Below are 26,576 nucleotides of genomic sequence, written 5' to 3'. Positions count from 1 at the left end.
CCATTGTAATGCCAGCATGCACAGCCACCCCACTAAATCCAAGAGTCCCTGGGAGGACAGAACTTCTCCAAAGACATAAAAAGGATTGTTTTAAAAGCATGCCGTCTTGATTGATTTAGCAATAGTGGGTGGTGCGTTCCACAAAGCTTCCGGGCTGGGAATCCAAGCTGTGAGAAGGTGCCAGAAAGTCATGGGGCATACCAGTGTCCCCATGAGGTGGAGCAAGGAGCAGGTCTGAACTGGGGTTAACCAGCTCTTCATCAGTCACCCCAGCCTGCCAGCTCTGGCTAAGCTAATCTCTCTCACCAAGATTAGGGCTTCATAGCTCCACCTGTGTCAGCCATGGCCTGAGATCTGTCTTCGGTGGAGCCTCAGCTGCTGAGACCGCACAGGCCTAGGAATGGAATTCTGAAAGCATTTCACAGACAAGCACTCACCGTAGTGTGGTCAATGTACCCCCTTCTCTCTGCCTCCCATCCTCCTTTTCATTCATTTGTGTGTGTATTGTGTGCAGGTGTGTGTGTATCTGTGTGTGAGTGTGGATGTGTGTGCAGGTGTGTGTGTATCTGTGTGTGAGGGTGGATGTGTGTGTAGTATATATGTCTGTGTGTAAGTGTGTGTGTCCAGAGGTGTTTATTCAGGTGTGTGTGTGAGTGTCTCTCTGTGTGTGTTGTGTGTGTGTGTGTGTGTGTGTGAGAGAGAGAGAGAGAGAGAGAGAGAGACAGAGAGACAGACAGAGAGACAGAGACAGAGAGACAGAGAGAGACACACAGAGAGAGAGAGAGAGAGAGAGAGAGAGAGAGAGAGAGAGAGAGAGAGAGAGAGAGAGAGAGAGAGAGAGAGAAAAGCATAGTTTCTCATTGACCTGGTACTTGGTGAGTAAGCTAGTAGATTGGACAGCCCATGAGCCCCAGAGATTATCATGTCTCTGCCTCCCTGGTACTGGGATTACAAATGTGTGCCAGCCACCTGTCAGGCTTCTTAAGGTGAGTTCTGATGATAGAACTCAGGTCTTCATATTTCCATGACAAGAATTTGTCTACAGAGCTATCTCCTCAAGCCCTCGTTTATCCATTTGACAAAGTCTTTTGAGTCAGTGTGTGCTGGGCTCTGCTCTAATGATTGGGTCTTCCATTCTGTCAGTAGGTTCACTGGTAAAACATGTAGTACGAGGAAAAAGTTATGCAGTTGAGGGGCAACGAACACCTCTTGGCCGTTCAGGTCTTTAGAACTTGTGTGTCTGCTGGTCTTACATGTGAGTTTCTTCTCCCCTAGTGGGTAAGAAGTAGCTGAGCCTCCCAGTCATCTGTGTACATGCAGTGAGGAGTTCACCTAGGGCAGACTGCAGCTCAGACTCATCCCACAATGCTGCTAAAGTCATGCCAAATCATGCCACCTTTTGCCAGGTCTGAGTGCTGATTCAAGGCAGCCTATCTGGGAGGCTGGGCTGTATGCTGTCTTCCATGGTAAGGACCAGTCTGCCAATCAGTTCCCTCTGTTACGGCATGCAGCGAGTCTCAGGCTGCACGGAAGTGACTCACGGGATTTGTCTTTCTCAATTCCATTCTTTTGTGACTTACAGATGCAATCTATGAGTGAATATATTCCCCCTGTAAAGCACTCATGTATCACAAACAGGGCTGGGGACACAGCACGGCTAGGAAACCACTTGTTGTGGAAGCCTGAGGACATTAAGTCGGATCCTCAGCACCATTTAATCTCATCACGGGGAAGGCGGAGTCGGAATGCTCCCTGGAGCTCACTGGCCATCCAGACAAGGCAAATTAATAAGCTGCAAGATCAACAAGAGACCCTATCTTAAAAATAAGGTGGAGAGTGGTAAATAGCAACATGCATTTCTGGCCTCCATGTGTACACACATGCACATACACAAACCATTCCTGGAACCATGGAGTAATCCAGCGTAAATGTATAACTTTCTGGTTATCTGGTTCCGATTTTACTTAGACATACAAGCTCTCAGACACAAGTTTGTAGACACATCCCTCTGAAGACATGGTTAAAGCAAGTATTGTGTCGTTTTATGGTTTTCCTACATAAACAGTGAGCTTAAATGTCATTCTGCAACTTTTGCCCTCATTGAGAGCATTCTAGATCAGCACAGGGCACTGTGATTTCCTTTTAAAAGCTGTTTAATGTCCTGTAGTGTAAGTGCACCTTTTCCCAATTAAGGATATAAAGGTGCTTTTGTTTCCTAGTATAAATGTTCAGTGTAACTATGGAAGCTGCACGTTTTAAGTTATTAAGGGTTGGGACTTTAGCTCAACGGCTGGGGATATGTTTAGCACGCACAGAACCTTGGGTTCCATCTCCAGTAACATGCACAAAGCCTGTACATGTAATATAAATCCCTCTGGGGGCTGGAAAGATTGGTCCGTGGTTAAGAATGTATTCTGCTCTTGCAGAGGGCCCAAGTTCAATTCCCAGCACCCATATAGGGTCGGCCATAAGAGCCTGTAGCCCCAATGTTAGCTTTTGGGGTCTTGTGGCCTCTGAGGTATCTGTGCTCATGTGCACATATCCATATATATAGACACATTTGCACAGTATTAAAAACAAAATTTTGGAAAGCCTCCGGATCCCACAGCACTTATGCTGATTTATGTTCCAATCAGACATCTGTGAACGCTCTTTCTGATTTTATCTCTGCCCTTCCCCCTTGGGCTCAGACTTAAACTTTTGAAGACTGAGTTAAAGGAAAAACAGCCATAAATTCCCTGCCTTGTGACCCCAAATCTTGGGCTTTGCGATACCTCCTTCTTGTGGCTGCCTTTCTCTCTTTGAGAATGTGCTCACTCTCAGGACCCCCTAACAGATAGCTGGCGAGAGCTTGTTTGATGCAGTGCTGAGAAGGGAAGCTATCGGATAAAAATTCCCCATTGGGGGTGTTATTTTCAAAGGTCATTTCCGGGTGGTACTTCATTCTCTTGCCTTTTGATTTCAGATGGTTTCAAAAAAGGGTCTCGTTTTTTTTTTTTTCTACCACTGAGACTATGCAGCATCTTTCTTCAGAGATAGCTAATATCATCTCTTTGCTGTATATTCTTCCAGAGAGACTTGATGCTTGTAAAACCATGTATGCAAGCTTCCTCCCCCTCCAAATATGCCCGTAGGAGCATGGTAGGCAGTATAGTAGAACCGTTAGTAGTATAGTTTGTAAATCACGCCTCTTGGGTTCAAATCCCAGCTCTACCTTTTGTCGCCTGTGTAAATTACCTCAGTGATGCCTGTGTCAGTTTCCATGTCTGAGGAAACTGTGTTGGAGTCATTACAACGATTAAGTGAGCTAGTATTGTAACGTTCTTCAATCATATCTCTACTGTAGGATGTGCTGGTTGGGATTTTTGTCACCTCAACACAAGCTAGACTCATTTGAAAAGAAGAAATCTCAAGTAAGAAAATGCTCCTATCTGCTAGACCTGTAGGCAAGCCTGTGCTGCATTTTCCTGATGAAGGATAGAGATGGGAAGGCCCAGGCTTCCACTGTGGCTGGTGCCACCCTACACAGGTGGTCCTAGGTCACAGGAAAAGCCAAGCCAAGCAAGCCATGGAGAGAAGGCCAGTAAGGAGCACTCCTCTGTGGCCTCTGCTTCAATTCCTGCCTCCAGGTCCCTGCCTTGAACTCCTTGGACTGCGATCTGGATACATAAGCCAAATAAACCCTTCCTTCTCCCAAGCTGCTTTTGGCAAGTGTTTTACCGCAACAGAGATGAAACCGGGGCACAGAAGGAAGCAAAAGTCCCTTCATCAAGTCTTAAAAAGGAGAAGAAGAGAAGAGGCGAGGAAAGAAGGAATTGTTCAACTATATTTCATTTTATAACAAAATGTCTCTTAGCCATTTCCTCATTTGGTACCTGGGGAAAAGTCTCTCTGTGTTGAGAAGACACAGGCTGTTTACCAGCTTCCTAGTGACAGACAGAGCAATTGTCCCCCCTCGCAACTAAAACCACCCCTTGGTGGCTAACCTTAGGTATGGACAGTTTGCGTTTCTGCAGATGTCGTCCAAGTGGAATCGCTGGGTCAAGGAAAGTGTGCATTTGTGGTGTTGATAGCTGCCGCCACCTTGTAGTCACGGCGTTTACACCTGTCTGCCCTCTGAACCAGTGCAGCGAGGAGCACCTGCGTGCAGAGCCCAGGAGATTGGTGCTAATGAGCCTTATGAACTTTGCCCATGTGCTAAGTAGGACCTGTAGCTCACTGAAGTTTTAATTTGCACATTTCTTCCTGGTAGGGTGGATGAGGATCCCAGCTCACGCGCCTGGGCCTTCTTGTCTCATCTATGAACTGTCATCCACTCTGTCTGCCTTTGAGACGAGAACTCTTACTTATTCCTTACTAACTGCTTGGGCCATTTTATACATTAAGGAAACTTGGTCCTTATAGTAATTTTGGTGTGCCTGTAGCATTTGCTTGTATTCATGTGGGATACATGAGTGAATGAAGGTGTAGTTATGTGTGTATGTGTGTGGAGGTCAGAGGGCCATGTTAGGTACGTTCCTCGGTGGCTCTCTACCTTCTTTTTATTTGCTTTGCTTCTCTCCTTTTTAGATAAGACCTCTCACTGAGCGTGGAGTTCACTACCCAGGCTAGACTGCTTGGCTGTTGAGTTCCAAAGCTCTGCTCTCTCCACCCAATGCTGGGCTACAGGTGTGATCTGCCACAGCCTCAGGTTCTTCTGTGCATGTGAGGAGTTACGCTCAGTCCTCATCCTTGCACAGCAAGCATGTTATACACTTCCCAGCCTCCATTATATTTTGCTTTAAATAATATTTCCAAATTAAGGGTTTTTTAATTTTTTGGAGTTTATATTTAATTACATTTCTCCCTTCCCCTTTCTCTCTCCATTACCTCTCACAAATCCCTCCCTTCTCTCCTTCAAATTCATGGGCTCTTTTTCACTAATTGTAATTGCATGCATATATGCATATACACATACATACACACACATAAATACGTATAAAACCTAAATATAACGTCTTCAGTCCCTATAATGCTACCTGTGTTTATGCTTTTATGACTGACCATTTGTAACCCTGGACACATGGTGTGCTCCTCCCCACCTCTCCCCTGACAGCTTTCCTCAGTTGCCAACAGACTTTTGTGTAAGCTTGAGGCCTCATGGACTTGTCTCTGCCCAGTTTGGCATTGATGTCTTTTCTGTTCAGCTCATGTTTGGGCAGCCATGTGGTGAGAATGTATGGGTGTGGCTTTTGATATTCTTGGGAAACCCAATCTCACAGTAAATTCTCTGGTCCTCTGACTCTTAGTCTTTATTCCTTAGATGTGGGACTGTTCTGTACAAGCACACAGAGGAACCGGACTCCACAAATCTGCATTTTGATTGATTGTGGTTTTATGCTGTGATCTCTGTTGCAAAATGAAGTTTCCTTGGTGAGGGGTGAAGACTACATGTATCTTTGGGTGTAAGGACTATGGTTTATAGATTGTTGTTAGGGATTATACTGGCTTAGCAAGTTACTAGCTAGAGATTCTCCTCCAATCATAACTTCACCAGCACTGAGCAGCTGGCCACTCCTGCACCCTTAGAGTTACTGTGCCATGCTAGTTGTTGATGTGGTTCATGGGTGTCACGGATGGGTAGGACTGTCGGTTGCCTCCCTCCTTTAGAAGTTTACATTACTTTTCCTTTTTAGTTTTGAGAAATAAACACACCACATAACACACCACATATTTAGCATTTTAAAGATATTTATAGTAAAATATTATTACATCATTTTCCCACTTCTCATTCTTTTCTCAAACCCCTCCCATGTCTCTTGTCTTTTCTATCTAGTCCCTCTGATTCTCACCCCCAGGTTCCCTCTCAAACTTGTAGCTTCTTTTTCTTTGATTATTAATCACACACATGCACAAACACACACACACACACACACACACACACACACACACACTTAGTCCACTTAGTGCTGCATCTGTATTTATGTCTACATCTACGCCTATGTCTATATCTTTGTCTCCGTCCGCTGGGCTCGAGTCCCACGTTTTCAAAGTTGATCACATTGGTACTGGGTAACCAATTAGGGTGCTCATCCCTGAAGACTAGTTCTCTCTCTCTCAGCAGTCTTTGGCTGCCTGTAGTTCTCTGTGGGCAGGGCTCTATGAGAATTCTCTTCCATATTAGCCTGTCATTGGTATTGCCTCTGTTCAGGTCTTGGTCAGGCAGCCATCTATTGCAGTATCACAGGGGGAGCTTCTCTGTCTTTTCTTCGGGATATAATCTCACAGTAGACTTTCTGGTCCTCTAGCTCTTATGATCTTTCTAACCCCTTTCTTAGAAAAACACCCCCTGTTCAAGCCGAGCATGCCATGATCAATTGTGCTCTATATTTTGACCAGTTGTGGTTTTCCAAATCACCTCTGTCTGCTGCAAAGAGAAGCTTGTTTTGTGAGGGCTGAGAGCTACACTTACCTGTGATTATAAGGATAAGTATTGAGAATGCAGGGATGGTACTGGGTTTCCTCTGCAATCCATGACCTCACTAGCCCAAGGTAGTTGTTGGTTAATGCCAAGGTCTGAGTGCCACTGGTGCACCTTAGAAACATCTTGTCACACTGGTGTTGCGGTTCATAGACTTTACAGCTGAATAGGACTTGATTGCTTTTCTCCTTAGGGAGTTGGCATAGCACTTTCTTCTACTATGAAAGCTAGTCATTAGGGAGGGGGATAGCTCTGGCTAGACTCTTCTGAGTCCTGTGTTTTAAGTAGATGACATCTTCAGCAATGGGGACTCACCTTCAACCTCTGGGAGACAATCAAGGGTAACAGTAATAGCGTATACTGTTTTGGAAGCCTCTTGGATTCCCTTGACCAACAACTCTAAAGGAGGCTCCTAACACCTGGAGCTGAGGTATTTGTTAGATGCTCTATAGCTCTTGGGGGGGAGGATTGTCAGCCCAAGTGACACAACTTCATTTTGTGTGGAGGGGAAGGGGACACCACACAGAGATCATTTTGGCAGTTTAACTATCATGAGCTTTTTCCCCTTTAAGTAGCTGGATTGGTGAACAACAAAATGAAGATTGGTACAAGAACATGGCCCACAGGATTGACTAACCAGGACTCATAGGGGCTCACAGAGACTGAAGCAACAATCAGGAAGCCTGTGTGGGTCTGACTTAGGTCCACTGCATGTTTGTTATGGCTGAAGAGCTTGGTGTCTTGTGGGATTCCTAACAGAGGGGGCAGGGGAGATGGCTGACTCTCTTGTCTACTTTTGGGACCCTTCTCCTTCTACTGGGTTGCCTCATCTAGCTTTGATAAGAAGGTATGTGGCTAGTCTTATTGAAACTTGTTATGCTATGTTTGGTTGACATCCCTGGGAGACCTGCTTTTTTCTCAAGGGAAATGAAGGAAGAGTGTATCTGGGAAAGAGGAGAGGTGGGAGGGGCTGGGTGGAGAGGAGGGAGGGGAAACTGAAGTCAAGATGCAAAATATGAGAGAATAAATAAAAATATAAAATAAAAATAAAATCAAATTAGGAGTATATTATATAAAAATAATATACTCTAACAGGCAGAGGAAATGGGAACTCTTTAGAGACTGCCTGGGAACTGGAACAATGCCCCCTACCTATGAGCATTCGCACACTCTCCTTGCCTTTCCAGAGCAGCTGCCTTCCAGGATGGCTGACCAGTGCTAGAAAATCAACCCTCACAAGCATGCAGTTACAGGAAAAAAATAACATAAAATTGCATGTCTTAAAGAAAACTGAAAGTACCTCTTTACCTCCCTTTGAGAGTTCAGGCAGCTTGAATCTTTACTACTTCCACACCACACGCCCAAACTGGCAATTCTCCTGGAGGAGGGTTGCAAAGCCAAACCACACTTGCCCAGACATCTGCAGGCAATTGCTGGGTAAAGGTCCCTGACTACTTATGAGGCACGTTCTATCACTCAACTGCCAAAAGCGGCATGCAGGTTTGAGACAGTTGCTTCTGAGTCTCGTGTCATTAATTTATCTTATCCATCCCAAATCCAAATCATTTGTTAATATAAAAATGGTCACATACACACACACCAAAGTTCATTGTCTGAAGTCACCACACCCTTTCAAACTCTTCCATCTCCATGTTTAGTTGGCTACTGAATCATTTATGTTCATTGTTGTAACCAGATAAACACCTTACAAAAAACAACCAAAGGGGTTATTTTCACTCACATGTACAAGTGTAAGTGACATTGGCATGACACTGTCATCCAGAAATGTTTTGGGTCACATGCATAGCTGTGGAAGAACACTAGACTGGTTGCGGGTTAAGTCTAAGAAAGAAAGAGTTTAGCATGGGAGAGCAGACATGGAGATAGCAAGAGCATACTGCACTGGGTCACACTGCACCTGCAGGCAGGAAGCAGTGTACAGACTATCAAACCCCAAGGCTGATCCTGAACAATCTACTTCCTCCAGCCTCCACCTTCTGAAGCCCCTATAACTTTCCCAAACAGGGTGACTATCTAGAGACTAAGTGTTCAAATACATGAACTTATGAGGGGCATTTCTCATTCAAACTACACTTGCCACCATGTAGTTGGAGACTGTTCTTTCGTTCCTGGCCACCCAGACCCAAATAATTGCATAGAAACTATATTAATTACAACACTGTTTGACCAATAGCTGAGGCATATTTCTAGCTAGCTCTTATATTTTAAATCAACCCATTTATTTTTTATTTTGTGTTTTACCATGAGGCTCATGGTTTGTTACCTCTTGCTTCTTGGGCAGCTCCATGGCATCTTTCTCCTTGATTCTGTTTACTCTCTCCCTACATTTCTTCTAGCCTGGCTATATCCTGCCCTGCTATAGGCCAAACCAGCTTTATTCATTAATGAATAAAAGCAACACATATACATAAGGACATCCCACACCATCTCCCCCTTTCTGTCTAATTAAAAAGAAAGGTTTTAACTTTAACATAATGAAATTACATATATAAAACAGTTATCAAGCAAGAACTATAGTTGTAATATTTACATTTGGCAAATTAAGGAAAATACTCTATCATCTATCCTATCTTTGTGAGTCTAAAGTTTATATCTAATTTATCTTTTATCATAACTAAGAAAAGCTATAACTATGTTTTCAACTCTACCAAAAACCCTCGAAGGATATATTACCTAAGTAAACAGGAAGTATATTGTAAGAAGCTTCCAAAAACTCTACAGTTGACAGAGACATTTCTCTGACCTGAGTTCTTCTGTAACATTGGGGCATCCATCTTCAGCCTACAGGCCCATAGTATCCAGCAGACTTTTCCATGAAGCAATATATTTTAAGCATCAGTCACTTTCTTCTGTGTCCTGCAGAATGTCTGTCAGACTCTTTCATGAAGCAGAAACCCCAAAAGACCGTCTCACCTTCTTTCAGCAAGTTCAGCAGTCATTTTTCTGTCAACCTTGCATGTCCAGTTCATATAGCATACCATCAAGCAGACCAGGCAAAAGCAGTTTCTTGCACAAATGGCTAGCAAACTCCATAAGGAGCCTCTTTGATGCCCATCATCCTCTTGAAGTAATTGGTGCTGCCAGAAGCAGACATGTCTCACTGTTGGAAAAAGACTAAGTTTTTAAAACATTTTAAATGCCATATTCTGTAGGTCTTTGAAAGGTTGAGGAATATCTAACTAACCGAAATATATCTCTGAATATCTAGAAAACCTAAATAACATGACTACAAATTTGATTATTATAAATGACTATCTATTAACATGTATTTTTAAATTATACTTTACATTTTTAAAAGAACACCACAAACACAATACCTTAAACAAGAGCAGAACTACATATATATGATGTAACAAAATCAACCTTAAATTTGTATCAATAAACCAAGATCTATACCAAGGTAAACTATTTGTTTCTATATCATATCCCCCATTTAAATGAAAGCAAATACTTATAAATAATCATTTTGGTAATTTGGGCATAGTTTTCTCCAAAATGCTTCCTGCTGTTTGTTAGGCAAAGTATTTTTAGGGTTTACAGAGACCTTTCAGGAGGGTCTTGTTCCATTAAACCACATTAGTCTGGAAGGAATTCACAGGTTCTCATCTTCTATGGAAACAAAAGCAGAACCTCTTCCAAAACAACATATCCTTATACCCAAATTTTGAAGTCAAGATACCTTTATGTTGGTTTGACTTAGCAGACCCTGGAATCAAATGTCTCTCTGCAGTCAAAAAATTAAAAGAAAACACAATAATATACATAATCCAGACTCTCTGTGTATATGTAATATTTACATGACTTATTTTTCTTTACACTTTTAATTTATGACTGTATTCTTTTATATTACTTTTACTGTTTTTTAAAGACTTTGTTTTATTTTTAAACCTATTTCTTTTTATAATTGTCTATATCTTTTTCTACTCTCTCCCAAGCCTCCCTACATTTATCCAACCCATTTAGAGATCTCTTTTATCTGAATCTACCTTTATTGCATATCTGTAATCATTTTTTGACCAGGAACATTTTGTTTTGCTTTTTTAAAATGTTAAACAAGTATAGCTTGGACCAACTCAGTGGCCTTGCCTGTTTTCTCTGCCAAGTCCAACATGGTGAAGGCATGTTCACTGACTCTGTGAGCCGTGTTTATTCTCTTTGTGAGCCATGTTTGCCACCTTAGCTCCAGGGACGCAGTGAGTCTATGCTGCCATTAAACGATTTGTAACATGCTGCTCACAGACCCTATTTAAGTGTGGGACCTCCCAGAAGAGCCAAAGTGCTGCCAGTATGAACCAGGGAGCCCTCTCTCAAAGAGGCCATGCCGGTTTTTTTTGCTGCTAATGCTGAGTCAGAAAGCCTTCTGTTAATGGAGCCATGCCTCTGCTTACCATCAGCAAACAGAGCCTATCTGAAAAAAAATGCAGCTATAAGAAGCCATGCTTAACTCTGTTGTTCTGTGTCCAGACTTCCTTCCCAAGCTCTCTCAGTTTTTATGTGGATGTAGGTGCCCCACATTGGTGCACCAGTTTGTAGAAGGAGGCTGCTCTCTCATTCCTGGCTACCCAGACCTTAATAACCACAGAGAAACTATATTAATTATAACATTGTTGGGCCGATAGCTCAAGTGTATTTCTAGATAGTTCTTATATCTTAAACTAACCCATTTTTATTATTTTATATTTTACCACAAGGCTCATGGTTTGTTACCTCTTGCTTCTTGGGCAGCTACATGGTGTCTGCCTCCTTCAGCAACTACATGGCATCTTTCTCTTTTGGCAGCTATATGGTGTCTTTCTCCTTGACTCCACCTACTCTCTCCCTCTATCTCTTCCAGCCTGGCTATATTCTGCCCTGTTATAGGCCAAAGCAGCTTTATTCATTAAACAGTAAAAGCAACACATACACAGAAGGACCTCCCCATTGCCACCACAATATGCCCTATTGTGGATGCCAAGAGAGAGTCTGATGATGGGACCTAGGCAAGTTACTAAGTCTTAGTCCTCAGGCTCTGGATCTGTACATTAGGAAAGTCATGGGTCCCCCTAGTACTTTCAACCAGGCTAGTCAGGTTTTTATCACTGTAGCAAAATGCTTAAAATAATCCATGTAGGAAGAAGAAAGGCTTGTATTTGGTTTAGTTTTGAAGGGACTGTGGAGATCTATCAGTCAGCAAAGTGCACATTTTATGAAAGCACACAGGCCTGAATTTGATACCCAGAATACACAGTTTACATGCTTAGACTCCTTTGGGCTCACTGGCCAGCCAGTTCAGCATAATTGGAGAGTTCCAGACCATGTAGAGACCTTCTCTTAAAGATGGATGTTTCCAGAGAAACAACATCTGTGGTTGATCTCTGACCTCCACATTACACACACACACACACACACACACACACACACACACACACACACACACACGGGGGAGGGAGTGTGCAGGCATAGGGGCTGGGGCTGGGAGCTCAATCCATGGTCAGAGACCTAGGACGATGCAGCATATTATAGTAGATGCATGTGAAGAAGTAGGGCCCCTCATTCCATAGCCAGGAGAGAAGAGGAGAGAGAGAGAGACAGGGAAAAAGAGAGAGAGAGAGAGAGAGAGAGAGAGAGAGAGAGAGAGAGAGAGAGAGAGAGAGAAACTATAACACCACTGTTCCCTTTTAGAACATTTATACTGTGACCTGAGACATCCCCCCTGAACCCCACCTCCCATCAGCACTGTGCTGGGGACAAAGCTTTTTCTACACAGGACTTTCCAGGGCACACTATATCCTAACTTTAGGAACAGAACTAAATGAGCTGGCACATAGTAGCCATCCGTACAGTGTCTGGCATCCTGGAAGCTCATGATTTAGCTGTTAAAATTGTTACTGCTTTGAGACAGGGTCTTTTTAAATTCATTTTTATTAGCTCTACATTTTTCTCTGTTCCCCTCCCTGCCTCTCCCCCCCTTTCAATTCTCCCCCAAGGTCCAGGTCTTCTGTAGCCCCGGTGGTATCTAAATCACAATATAGCTGCGGATGACTTGAACTTCGGGTTCCCATGCCTCTACCTCCCAAGTGCTAGAGTTACAAGTATGCACCACTACAACCAATGTATTCAGTGCTGGGGTGGGACCCAGGGCATCATGGCTGTTAGGCTTCTATCAGCAGTGATATATCCCTAGCCTTGTTATCATTATTATTATGATGGTTTAACTGTAGTGAATACTCAGCTTTTAAAAAGAAATCACATGATTACCAGGGATGCCCTACTTTGACAGCTCCTGTCTAATTGGACAAGACACCTGTCCTGTACTCCTTAAGATGAGTTCCATAGGCAGCCAGGCGGTGGTGGTCCACACCTTTAATCCCAGCCCTCAGGAGGCAGAGGCAGGCGGATCTCTGTGAGTTCGTGACCAGCCTGGTCAACAAGAGCTAGTTCCAGGACAGGCTCCAAAAGTTACAAAGAACCCCTGTCCCGAAAAATCAAAAAAAAAACCAACCAGATAACAAACAAACAAGATGAGTTCTATGGTATTTTCAGAAAGCTCCTCTGTTTGTGTGGTGAGTACACATGTCCGTGTGTTGTATGCACACGTGTGGGGAAGAGGAAGGTAGTATCAAATGTCTTCCTCAACTACTTCTCCATATTAACCTTATATGAAAGTCAGGAGCTTTCTCTGAACCTGGATTAGGTTAGGCCAGTTGGGTGGTAAGTTTCAGAGGTCCTCCTTTTCTGTCTCCCAGTACTGGTATCATGGGCCTGTGTTACCACACCTGGCTTTTGACATGTGTTCTGGGGAACCTTAACTCAGGTCCTTGTGATTGCATGGCGTGCGCTTTGCCCACAGAGCCACCTCCCAACCCCTAAGGAAACTTTCTGTTCCCACCATATCTGTTGCCAACAACCAGCTCTTTGATGTCAGCTTATCCTGTAGGCAAGCTGCTTCCTGGAGAACGAGGCTATCCTGTACACTGTTAGTGCCTCTACCTGCTATTTAAACTTAGCGTACCCTTAAAATTGGGGTCCCTAAAATATGGACCAGGATGACTCTCTTTGGGATTTTCTCTATATTCAGAGAATTCTGGGATTTAATGAACTCTTGGTTGGAAGCCATCTCTCTATGGCCACTTACTAGGTAATAACAGAGATAACAGCTGGATATGCGGTATGTGGTCCTAGTATGAGACAGATGGTTTGAACAACAAAGGGAAGAAGTACCCTTTTGTCTAGTATAATGTAGGACTTGATTTAACAAATACACCTTGTCACTGGGAAGCTGGCTCAGTCAGTAAAGCACTTGCCATGCAAGGATGAGGACCTCTGAGTTTGATCCTCAGAACCCTCATAGCAAAGACGTGTGCAGGGGCAGGAAGGATGGTTAAGAGATGCACTGCTCTTACAGAAGTCTTAGATTTAGCTCCCAACACCTCCATAGCAGCTCACAACCACCTGCAACTCCAGCTCCAGGGAAATCCAATGCTCAGTCCGAGGGTACTGCATGCACAAATGCAAATACATCATGCGTGCACACACACACACACTCAGAAGGAAGGAGACTTTGATTTTAATAGCTCTTTATTCGTGGATATAGCAACTAAAATAGCTGTCAGAACAATTTGTCAAAAATGAAGCAGTGTCTGACACATTCCCCACAGGTTCTGTGTGACCTCCATGCAATCGCCCAAAAGAACTTCAGGCTGCAGCGAATCTGGGAGTTCTTGAAGCCCGAGCCATCTCCTAGCTCAGGGGACAAGAATCCTTTCTGTGGGAGGAGTTAGGGAAAGCTATACACTCAGATTTGGGCTCACAGCAATGGCTAGACTGCAGGCCTCACATGCTAACCCCACCTTTCGGGGCCTGTGTTGCAGGGATCATGTACCGGAAGTCGTGCGCATCGTCAGCAGCCTGTCTCATCGCCTCGGCTGGGTACCAGTCCTTCTGCTCCCCTGGGAAACTGAACTCCGTGTGTATCAGCTGCTGCAACACCCCTCTTTGCAATGGGCCGAGGCCCAAGAAAAGAGGCAGTTCTGCCTCGGCCATGAGGCCAGGGCTTCTCACCACCGCCCTGCTCTTCAACTTAGCCCTCTGCTTGGCGCACTGCTGAAGCTAAAGGAGATGCTAACCCCTGCTGCATCATCTGTCAGGCCCGCACTCTCTCACCTCCCTGAGTCTCTGCTGGGTGTCCTTCTATTCTGGGTAGACAAAAAGATCTTTTTGTTCCCTTCAAGTAATGCAAGATTGCCATGCACAAATACTTTGTAAGCTCTGAACCAATTCAGTCTGGATTTCCGTGGGTAGTTGAAGAAAGCGCATGGAGCAGAAAGCCCAGCTCTTCCCGTCCCAGTCCGTGTAACCACAGCCAAGGCCATCCTGGAAGAATCAGCCCTTAGAAGTCATTGAGATATGCATCTGCCCTTCCCAAAGCCTGGAGCTTCCATTCTGTCCCTAATGGAGTCACAGTCTATTCGGGGACTGCTGCGTGAAGGTAACTTTGCTTTTGTGGGAGGGAAGAGTCAGTTTCTGCTCAAGGCTTCTGAACTTGACGCTCACACTCCCTGCTCCTGGATACCATTTTCCGTGGTGGAATCAGTTGTCTGTGATGACTCAGGACTCAAGAGCTGGGGCTTAGCTTCTCCAGGCCTGGCATCGGTCTGAAAAGTGCTCAGGAACACCTTGTTCGTTCTCCTGGAGGAAGAGTTCCGCCGGGAGGCTAGGAAGATGAAGGGGCTGCGGGCTGAGCGGGTGCTGTCTTTGGTGGAGCTGAAGTGGGCACGCAGGCGTTTCTCATGGTTGGCGTGCTGCAGAGTCAGCCGGCAGCAGAGGACCTGCCAAAACACCTTCCGGAACTGCTGAGAGGACACGTTGTACAGGAGAGGGTTGACGACAGAGCTGAGGTAGAAGAACGTGTCGGAGAAGGGGAGAAGGATCATGTATGCCTTGAAGTATGACTTGGTCCAGTCATGTTTGGGTTTTGCCGCAGCCATGATCCGCCGAACCTGATTTGGCATCCAACACACAGCCAGTGTCACCACGATCAGTCCTGGGCAGGCAAGAACAGGAGAGAAAAAGAAATGGGGGAGAAAAACAGCATGAGAACAAAAATAAATAAATAAAAACCCATAAAATATTCAAGCCCTTGGTTCTGTTGCTTACTGGCCAGGAAACGGTACCAATTTTTCACTGCTGTGCTTGACGGCTTCTTTTTGCTACCGGCAAAGGAGAATTTAATGCTGCTTCAAGCTCAGGGGACTTGGCTATGTTAAAGAGCGTTAAATGCTTTCAACAGTGTATTTATACCTGTGGGTGCCCGTTAATTTTCAAAATGTTTTCATTGTTGCGCGTGTATCCAGAAAATATCTCATGTTGGCCATAAATCTGGTTTTGTCTTTTTGTTTCTAGATAGGACCATAAGCTATAGCCATATTAGATGAAATGGTATTTGTTTTGTAAACAATGACAGGACTAAGAAGACCCAATGACATTTTTAAGTCAAATGGAAGTTGTTTCTCCTTGGTTCAACAAATATATTTTATGACAATGATTCAGGATCCAAGTTCAGGAGAAGCAAAATCAGGGACAGATTATTATACAGAAGTACCACTCAGGTACCGTCCTTGTGCATGAGGCACTGGCTATCCGGACACTCATCTGGATGTCCCCACTCTTGCCTTCTAGTTACATAATCACATCCACCTTTACAGTGCTAACAAACTGAAATCGCAAAACAAGACACATATATACACATATATGTATATGTGTAGATTAAATAACACACATATAGGTATGTCTCAAAAGGTATATGTACCTCTAACCATGATGCTTTTATCTCTGCTAATTTTAAAACATTTTCAGAAGCAATGCCCCTTCTACCTTCACATGGGAAAACAAATTATCCCCAAACACCCAAATCTCTGAAGCTCATTTTGTGTACAGACCCTCGGCCTTTGTGGCACCAACCTGCAGTGCGGATGGCTAGGAATGATCAGGTCCTATGGAAGAGGGAGGTACCACTCAGCCCACCCTCTTCCAGACACTCATTTGAATGCCCCATGCTTTCATTTCAGAGCCACCTGGAACTACAAGATGATGAGACTACACTGGGCGCGGGGGGGGGGGGGGGAGGCAAGAAAAATAAGCCTGGGAATCTTTAGGGCTTTCTCTTTTCTCAAGAAGCTGAGCACCCAGAACAAAAGTTCCCAGGAGAGGGGCAAATATCTTAAAGCAGAATTTGGTGGGACTGGAGGGATGGTTCAACAGTTAAGACCTAAGTTCTGTTTCCGATACACACATCAGGCAGAGAGCAGTGGTCCACCACTCTATTTGCCGGGGGATCTGACACCTTCTGGTCACCTCAGCACCTGGAGTCCTATGCAAATTTTTTTAATTTTGCATTTTACAAGTAGTTCTTCCCGCTCTGACCCCAATACTCTAGGAAATTCAGAGAAGTAACAATTGGTAGCCACTGTTTCTTGCCCAGAGTAGAAGGTTCATAGTTCTTTAGTTAATGGCCCAGGGCAAGCACACATGTTCATGAATGCAGGGTTAGCCCGAGTATCCTTTGACTGGTGGGGGAGGAGCCCTTGAGGGTACATAACTCAGCTTCTCCCAAAGACAGACGCTTCAAACAAAGCCATCTGTCAGCAGGGAGAGCCTGGGAAACTCAGCTCCTTTGTGAATTTCCAAGGATTCCTTCTGTCGATCCTCAGCCAGGGCTTTGAGATAAAAACCAATCTGCTTGCTTCTTTGCTTTGAATTTTTTTCTGGGAGAACAGTCAGTAAATCTAAGAATAAAACAGGCAGCGCAACATATTGATCTGATGAAAAGGCTAAGTAAATAAATAAATACGATCTCAAGTCCAGAGCTGATTCCAAATCACCTTGTTACCACTGCTGGATAAAAACAACAAAAATAGACACTTTATGAATTAAAAAATAAATAAATAATAAAAATACCTGCACAGGAACCCGGGACTTTAAGGGGCTCCCAGCCACCAATGCCTGACTTGCTCTGAAGTTTGATAGTTCCGAGTGACTGGCTCAGTATTGATTATGAGGGAGAACAGATGCCTGGATGGATACATTTCCACTAAGCTTCACAGTCCCCCCCCCCGTTACTGATTTTTGCAGAGCAAGTCCAGCCATCGTATGAGGACATATTTGTTAGAATATGTCAATAGAGTGCACAGCTTTCTGTGCAGGGTGTGCGACCCTGTGGGAGGCTGCTCTCTGAGAGTCTGGAACACTGACTAGAAGCTCCTTGTACCTCCCACAGGCTGAACATGGAAGAGCTTTGAGAGGCAACCAACAAATATGATGAGAGAAGGCAGGTTGGAGAGGAAGAGGAGGGACATTAGGATGGAGGGGAGAGATCTGGGGAAGAAGGGAAGAGGTGGGGGAGGAGGACAAGAAGGGTCCTGAATGTCCTGCATTGCACCGTCTTCTGCTGTCTTCATCACCCGCTTACACATCCTTCCATTAGCTTCTTGCGTGCACTCGCTCAACCCCAATCATCCTGCATCCCATTGAAAGAAAGAGATTTTAGTTTCAAAAAAAAGAAGGAATGGAAGAAGAGAAGAAAGAGGAAGAGCAGGGGGAGGAAACCCAGTCTCCAGGTAGGAGAAAAGGTACCAGACTATGGCTCGAAGCTTGCTTTGTAGTCTCAGCCAAGATGACATCCTGGCTGTGAAATTGAAATGAGATAGCACATGGCAGGTGGGTGCATCTGAGTGAGTGGCAGCAAATGGGAGGAAAGCTCAAATTCCTCACTGATAAGGAGCCCATAAGGAAGCTACTTCTTTCTGGCTGTAGAAGTGAGTTCAGACCTGGAAGAAGAGAGACAGGGTGTGAATAGAAATGGGTGGGTTCTAATTGGTACACACAAGCAGGCCTAGACACATAACCAGGAGTTGAAAATTAGCTTTCTCTACTCCAGTCTCTGTACTGGGCACTTACCTCCCACATGGGTTTCTGTCTCCAACAACCCAGAGAGGACCTTTACTTAACAAATGAGAGGCCTACCCGTCTCCCAAACCTGTGATGCAGTAGTATAAATTTCTCCTGTTTTCAGTTTGGTAAGGAAACACAGGCAAGATGGCTATAGAGATGACTTAGCTGTGAAAGGGCCTGCCTCCCAAGAGTTCAGGTCTCTGGTCCCCATGTGGCATGACAAGCCCACCTGTGATGCCAGCCGTGGAATGTGGAGACTAGGGATTCCCAGGGCAACATGGCTAGGCCAGATTGGTAAGCTCTGGGCTTGACTGAGAGGCCTTGCCTCTGTGAATAAGGTGGAAGAGCTAATTAGCAAGGATCAACAACATGACGTCAACAATGATGCATATGTGTGTACAAGGCCTCCACTTGCACACACATATGCCCCCACATAGGTGTCAACATACATATGCAAACACACATGCATGTATATGCACATACCACACAAAGAGAGAGACATGAAAATGGAAGGAAAAAGAGGCAAAAAAGTCATCATTAACTGTGGCCCCTATATGTTCTCACTCTACCCACGGAAAGAACAAGCCATACATTTAAATGTTTTCAATCACACTAAAAATAAAAAAGATGACAACAGTGACAGTTTTTACAATGTGGCCTAACTCCACACGTGTAGCTCGATTTCTCATGCAAGTGAAATATGTAATCATTGTGAAAATATCGTCAGTGAGATGTTTTAATTCTTCACTCACTCCTGCCCCATGCTAAATCCCCCAAGTGCCCCGTCCCCAGACATGTACACAGCCTTCATTTGTGACATCACCAAGCATTGCTGAATCTGAATTGGATTTCTGAATGCGTATCCCTGACTTTTTGCCAGCCCCACACTAGAAACCCTTCTGTAAAAGTGCTGGACAAATTATTCAAAATCTACATTGTTCTGAAAGTGCAAAAATGTCTTCTGCAGGTCTCACTCATCCCAAGCTCTGACTCTCAGGAACACACAAATCACGCCAACTACCTGGTGGAGCTGTTGGCATATCCTTCTCCCGTCTCAACCAGACGTGAGAAAAATGTTTGCCACTCTGAGTTTAGAAAGATGATTTTGTTCTATGAAAATGGAGTGCTGGGTATACGAGGGGACACCAATGGCAGTCTGAGACATACCCACAGGCAGTGTGATAGTTGAGTTAGCCTTTCTAGAACAGGAAGCCAACCATCCCCTTTGTGCAAAATTTGTCATTTCACAATGACAGCTAATTGTTGACTTTTACATTGAAAAAAATTGTCCTTTTCCATGATACACTGTTGGGGACAAATATCATACCTACCACGTCCAGAAGTCACGTTCTCTTTCAGCTGTCTGCAATTGGCTTAACTCCAGTCCCAACTTCTCTATAGCTAACACAATGCTTTAAAGTCTTATTCATGGCTTAATGGAGTGCATTAAAGATTTGACTAAATTTATGTTTGGCTGCAATCAATTTAGACTTGCGTATTACATTTGGGGAGAGAAATCTATAATGCTTTGGTCTGTGTGCTGCAGCATGGAGCCCACATTTAAACAGTGTGAGTGTGAACTTGAATGAAGATTGGCGAACTGAGCCCTCTCACGTAGAGCAGGTAAACTGTCTTAACTGGATTATTGATAGGTCGGTATTATACCCCAGACAGCACTGCACTGTGGACTCAGAAATGCCTTCATATCTTATCTGCTTCTCCACATAAAGCCGTCTGCTTTGGCTCCTTCATCACAACTGTAAAGTGACAAGAGCCATTAGGCAATAACGCACACACACATCCTTGGAAGAATAATGTTTACAAAACAGGTGCAGGGCTGCAGAAATGGCTCAGTGGGTAAGGGGCTTGCCACACGAGTGTGGGAACTGGGGTTGTTCCCCAGAACCCACATATAGCTAGATGCCATAATGTGTGCCTCAAGAGGTGGAGACAGCAAACCCCTGGGACCTCCTAGGCCAGGTAGCTTGCTGTATGCAGCAGTGAACTAGAGAACCCATCTCAAAAACAAGGTGAAAAGCAAGGACCCAGGCATCCGAGGCTGTCCTCCAACCTCCACACGCAGTGTGCTTCCTGGCATTTGCACAACCACACTGGCACACGTGAGCATTGTCCTAGCTTGGTGTCTGTGTTGCTGTGATAAACACGATCAAAAGCAACTTAGGGAAGAAAGAGGTTATTTCATCTAAAAGGTTAGAGTCTGTCATCAAAGGAAGCCAAGGCAGGAACTTAAAGCAGAAACCATGGAGGAATGCTGTTTCCGGATTTGCTCCCAGGCGAATGTTCAGAAATCTTTCTTATATAACCCAGGCCCCTGTTAATCCCTAAAATGGGAGGGAAAAGACCACCAACCCAAATCATCATGGTAAAATTAAAGCAAGCAATTAATTAAAGCAAGCTTCCTTATTTGTGTGTGTAGGCTGCCTCTCCCTAAGGCAGGGCTCAGAGATCAGCATGAGATGTGAGGAAGATGAGGTTTTTGTAGCTCAGAGATGGGGGTTTCCAAATGGAGGGTTGGCAGACAAAGTAGGCGGGGTTCCAGGAGTGGAACGTAAGCATAACAAGTTAGTCATAATGACCTCCTGAAACAAAGACGTGATTGCAAGGTTGTTGTAACAAGGAGGCCATAACAACCTTTTGAAGCAAAGGTAGGCTACAAGATGGCTATTACAACTTTTTGAATGAAAGGCATGGTTGCCGTTTCCTGGAACAGGAAGAACAGAATCATTTATAGTTAAGGTTACAGAGGGGGGGCATAGCCCAAACCTAGAGAAACAGATCTAATCACAAACAGAAATGAACCTTGTTTGTCTTTGCTATAAGATGACTTTCAAGCCTAAGATGGAGGCAGGCTGGTTCATAGGTCTACCTGCCTCAGTATGGTACCACCCACAGTGGGCTGGGCCCTCTTATATCAATTAGCAGTCAATAAAATGTTCCACGGACATGCCAACAGGCCAATCTGAGGGAGGCAATTCTTCAGCTGAGGTGTTTCTAAGTTTGTGTCAAACTAACAGCTGAATCTACGACAATGATGCATACACAAAGATTAAAGAAACTCTCCCCTGAAAACAGGAGCAATACACACGGCTAACTCCACACCCTGAGTATGGGGGCAGGCATTTGTAATCCCAGCCCCGAGGAGATGGTGGCATCTCCACAGCATTGGGGACAGATGGCTTGCTTTAGTTTCCACAGATGCATTTGGTTCTGCAGCCCTGGACGTGGTGGCATTGACTTCCAGGACTATGCTCTCCTTCCTCCTCTCCGACCATTAGGGTAAAGATCATTATCAACTATATCACTGTGGTGGTCTCAAAGTCTCAGAAGAGGCCATATCCTGTCGCAAATGAGGACACTAGGCCGGTGATTTTCTCAAGGCCTCTTGTCCCCTGCTCACAGCATTGAGCCACCCTATTTTTGACTGCCACTGGAGGCCTCTGTGCTGCTGTAGTTTATGGGGGAAGAGTCCAGTTTTAGGCTCAAGTGCTGACTTGTCAGCATGGGAGGAGGTGAAATAGACATCAACACAGCTGGCCACAGTCCAAGTTAAAACTCAGTCCCCCTCAAAGATGCAGTCATTGGAATTCTTAGGGGCATGAGTCCCACCCAAAGGAACACGAAACTCCAGTCTCACAAAACCAAGAGTGTTCAGGATACAATGTGGCGATCTGGCCTACAAGGACTCTATCCACCTGCCCATGTATCCATCTGTCATTTATTCTATACATCTGTCCAGTTCTTATCCATTCATCTGTCATCAGCCTATCTAACGTGGTCATTTATCTGTGTATACATGTATCTGTCATCTATATATCTATCATACATTATCTATCTGTCAATCATTGTTTTTCTTCCAGCCAGCCAGCTATCTATCATCTATCTATCAATAAGTTCTTCTGACCACCCATTTCTCTAACAGTGGCCTATTATCTACCTACCTACCTATCTATCAAGCATCTATTCATCTCTTACCTATCTCCCATTTATCACTCCTCTGTCTTTCTAATCACCCGTCTGTCATATATCAGCTATCTTTCCACCTGCCCACCCAATCTTCCACTCATCTATTGTCTGTCCATCTATCTTATACTAGTACTTACAGAGAAGTCAGGATTAAGCCAGGCTTGGTGGCATCATTTATAATACCAGCACTAAGGAAGCAGAGATAAGTGTATCCCTGGAGCCTGTTGGCTGGTTAGAGACCTTAGCTTAAACCAAAAGTCTGGTGCCTGAGAATAATACCCAAGGTTGTCTTCTGGCTCCACATGCAAGTGCACATGAATTGCATTCAGACAACCATGCACAAATACACTGAGAATTGTGATTTGCTCGTACTGACTGAGTAGAGACGATCTGGAAATTTATATCTATCCCCAGAAAGGTGGTTTGTGTGATTTTAACAAATCCCAAAGAGCTCCTTTCCTACCTATGTCAGAGGTCCACTTCCCTGAGCTATGGGAACCTCGTGGATGCAGTGGCAGGCTGAGGGTGATGAGATTTCTGTAATTATCGTGGTCATTTTGCCCCTTTGCTACTCACTTCTACTTTCTAATTTAACTCTGGTTACAGTGCACAAGGACTAAACATTTCATTAGCTCTGGTTTGTTTGTTTGTATTTATTTATATTTATAGTCTCTGAGTATCCTTATTCATGCAGCAGACACCTCTTGATTGACAGTGTTCTATTATGCACATTGTCTGTCCTAGGCATTGATGCTAAGAAGACAACACGACCTCAGCCTAGGTAGCTCAGAACCACGAGAAAGGTCAAAGAGGATCCTTAAGGCAACCAAAGCCAGGTCTATCCAACTTTCCCACAAACAGGAACAACCAGATTTTTTTTTTGGTAGGAAGGACAGAAATTTCAACTTGACACAGAAGCCTCAACTAAAGCTTTACCTATGAAATTGACCTTTGGAGAACTGTTTTGACTGTTAACTAATAAAGTATCACCCAGTCCACTTTGAAAGCTACTATTCAATCTTTAGGTCATCCTGTGTTATAATCAAAATCTAGCTAATGATAAGCCTATGAATAAATTAACAAAATATTCCTTCATGGTTTCTGCTTTAAGTTCTTTCTTGAGTTCCTGACTTCACTCAGTGCTGGGGACTGGAATTACAAGCTAAATAAACCTTTTCTTCCTCTAAGTTGATTTTGGTCAGAATGTTTTATTATAGCAACACACATGCATGCACACACACATACACACACACATACACACACACACACACACACACACACACAGTTAAAGGAGAAAAAGAACTGGTCTAGAGAAGAGCAACCTAGGCCAGGCAAGACTTAGCACCGCTCAGAATTGGGGAGTGAAATGGTCCCTTACCTTCTGAGTCTGGCCAGGCTCAGCAGGGCTGCAGAAAGGAGTGAGGCAGTGGGAACCCAGCATGGTGAGAACCTTCCGCCAGGCTCTGTGTGCTATAAATTAACTTGCATATAGTAGGGTGAAGGAACATCTGCTCTCTGCTGACAGTTAAATCGCAATTGCCGATGGAAAGTAAGCATATGGTTAGTTGAATGAAGAGCCAGAGAGAGACAAACAAACCCCATAAATGGTTTTAGTGCTTTTCCAGTTTATATGGTAGAGCTTGCCAATCTGCTTCCGCACGCTATTGGAGACATTGATCTCACTCCCTGACCTTGCCTGACCCAAGCCCACCTTGGGTTAGTCTCCAACTTCTGAAACGATGGTTCCCACGCAAGGGTGAGAGAAATAGTATCGTCACATAAAACTTTTTAAAAATGCAGATTCCTGGGGCCGGATACCAACTCTATGGCTCAGTTGGTAAAGCCCTTGCTTTAAAAGCATAGGATCTGAGTTCAGTCTCTAGTTAGTCCCCATGTAAAAATCTCAAGATGGAGGACTGCACCTCTAATCACAGGGCTGAGGCCGTGGAGATGGGCAATCCTGGGGCCTTGATGTTCAGATGGCTTATCCTATTCATTGAGGTGTAGGCTAGTCCTGAAAAAAAATGAAGTGGATGATTCCTGAAGAAAGTCATCTAAGCTTGCCCTCTGGCCAATACACATAGCCCCACACACTTAGGGGATCATTGGGTCTAACCTAGACTCACTAAATCAGGCTTCGGCGATGTGGGCTGCATGATCTGAAATCCATAAGCCTTTGGGAAATTGTGTTGCTCACTCTAGCTGGAGGGTAATAACGTATACACACACAGAGTGAGGTTGGCCATCAGTGGGCTCTAGATGGGCTCCAGCTCTCCTCTCTCTCTTTCTTGCCTTTGTGGTACTTCATCTTAATGCACATCTGCCGGGTGAGCCTCCCATAATAAAAACAGTCTCCCTCCAGTTCATCTCCTTGACAACCACCTGCCCGTGTTTGATTCTGTCTTCCATTGTCCTCATGCTCTCCCTTCTCCCTCTGTTTCCACTTCCCAATTCTCCTCCTTTCTCATCTCCATTTCTCCTCTTTGTTCCCATGGTTCTGCAATATGCAAAGCAACGGCATCTCTCTTTTCTCTTCTCTCCGTCCCCTTCCCCAACTTGCCCTCTTTTATCTTTTCCAAGTTTACAAATGCATCCTGAACATAACACACATTATTTTCTGGAGTGGCCTGGAGGCAGACACTAGGTCAGTGGCTCAATGGTCCTTATGATCTGAAGAACTGTGGCAAACACCACTCATTACCAAATTTGCCAAAGGAAAGAGGAGAGTGTGGACTGCAATGGGAATAGAATATGGTTGGCCATGAAGTAAAGGCACTCACTCCGGCTTCCGTCTGTGAGATATGCCAGCTACATACCCCTGTCATCAATGAGGTGAGATATGTCACTGCACACCCCATCAATGAGGTGAGATATGCCACTGCACACCCCATCAATGAGGTGAGATATGTCAACTGCACACCCCATCAATGAGGTGAGATATGTCATTGCACACCCCATCAATGAGGTGAGATATGTCACTGCACACCCCATCAATGAGGTGAGATATGTCACTGCACACCCCATCAATGAGGTGAGATATGTCACTGCACACCCCTATCATCAATGAGGTGAGATATGCCACTGCACACCCCATCAATGAGGTGAGATATGTCACTGCACATCCCATCAATGAGGTGAGATATGCCACTGCACACTCCATCAATGAGGTGAGATATGCCACTGCACACCCCTATCATCAATGAGGTGAGATATGTCACTGCACACCCCATCAATGAGGTGAGATATGTCACTGCACACCCCATCAATGAGGTGAGATATGTCACTACACACCCCATCAATGAGGTGAGATATGTCAACTGCACACCCCTATCATCAATGAGGTGAGATATGTCACTGCACACCCCATCAATGAGGTGAGATATGTCACTGCACACCCCATCAATGAGGTGAGATATGCCACTGCACACCCCATCAATGAGGTGAGATATGTCAACTGCACACCCCTATCATCAATGAGGTGAGATATGTCACTGCACACCCCATCAATGAGGTGAGATATGTCACTGCACACCCCATCAATGAGGTGAGATATGTCACTGCACACCCCTATCAATGAGGTGAGATATGCCACTGCACACCCCATCAATGAGATGCAGTAGTTAAGAACTCAAGGCCTTCATGCTGGAGGGCCAACTCCGTGTCCTGTGTTCTCTAAACCTGTGCAACTTGCTTCTAACGCCTATAGTGACCCCTAAGCTTGACAACCTCTCTTTAGACAACTTGGTCTTATTGCCTTCTTTCTTATTGAGAAATGCCATTGAGGTGAAGATGGAAACCCTCCCAGGGTTTGTTTTCAGAGAAGGGCACAGACCATGGCTTCAAATTGATACAAACGCCACAGATGGCTGCTTCCATCCATGAAGACAAATGGTTGGATATCCCATCCTTGCCTGGGAAGTTGATGGAGCCCAGGAAAAAGCTTTCTCCCCAAGATGGTCTATCTACCATGTGGAGGCCAAAGACACCCCCAAATGGGGCACAGGTTCTAAATGGCCTGTAATTTGCTAAGCAACCTCATTCTCATCCTGTGCTATAAGTTGAGGTACAAGACAAAAACTATAAATCTCTGCTGTAGCAAATATATATTTCAAAAATGAGCCCTCTTGTCTGGGAGTTGAACATCCACTTGACCTCAAAGTCAATGGTTTTCTGGGTCGTCGCT

General features: G+C 44.5%; 2 protein-coding genes across 4 annotated transcripts in view; one reads left to right on the top strand and one right to left on the bottom strand.

Moving 5' to 3' along the window:
• The window catches only part of Lypd1 (LY6/PLAUR domain containing 1), a 48,128-nt gene extending 30,820 nt beyond the window's left edge, over nucleotides 1-17,308 (top strand). For both annotated transcript variants that reach the window (XM_075987769.1, XM_075987770.1), the window contains one exon: nucleotides 14,332-17,308. In XM_075987769.1, coding sequence (XP_075843884.1) covers nucleotides 14,332-14,567 — 236 coding nt within the window. In that variant the 3' untranslated portion in view covers nucleotides 14,568-17,308. The remainder of the gene's footprint in view (nucleotides 1-14,331) is intronic.
• The window catches only part of Gpr39 (G protein-coupled receptor 39), a 193,008-nt gene continuing 181,441 nt past the window's right edge, over nucleotides 15,010-26,576 (bottom strand). For both annotated transcript variants that reach the window (XM_075987767.1, XM_075987768.1), the window contains one exon: nucleotides 15,010-15,503. In XM_075987767.1, coding sequence (XP_075843882.1) covers nucleotides 15,010-15,503 — 494 coding nt within the window. The remainder of the gene's footprint in view (nucleotides 15,504-26,576) is intronic.

The sequence above is a fragment of the Microtus pennsylvanicus genome, chromosome 10 (genome assembly GCF_037038515.1).
Source record: "Microtus pennsylvanicus isolate mMicPen1 chromosome 10, mMicPen1.hap1, whole genome shotgun sequence".
Classification (NCBI taxonomy): Eukaryota; Metazoa; Chordata; class Mammalia; order Rodentia; family Cricetidae; genus Microtus; species Microtus pennsylvanicus.
This window is presented reverse-complemented; position numbering and strand designations above follow the sequence as displayed.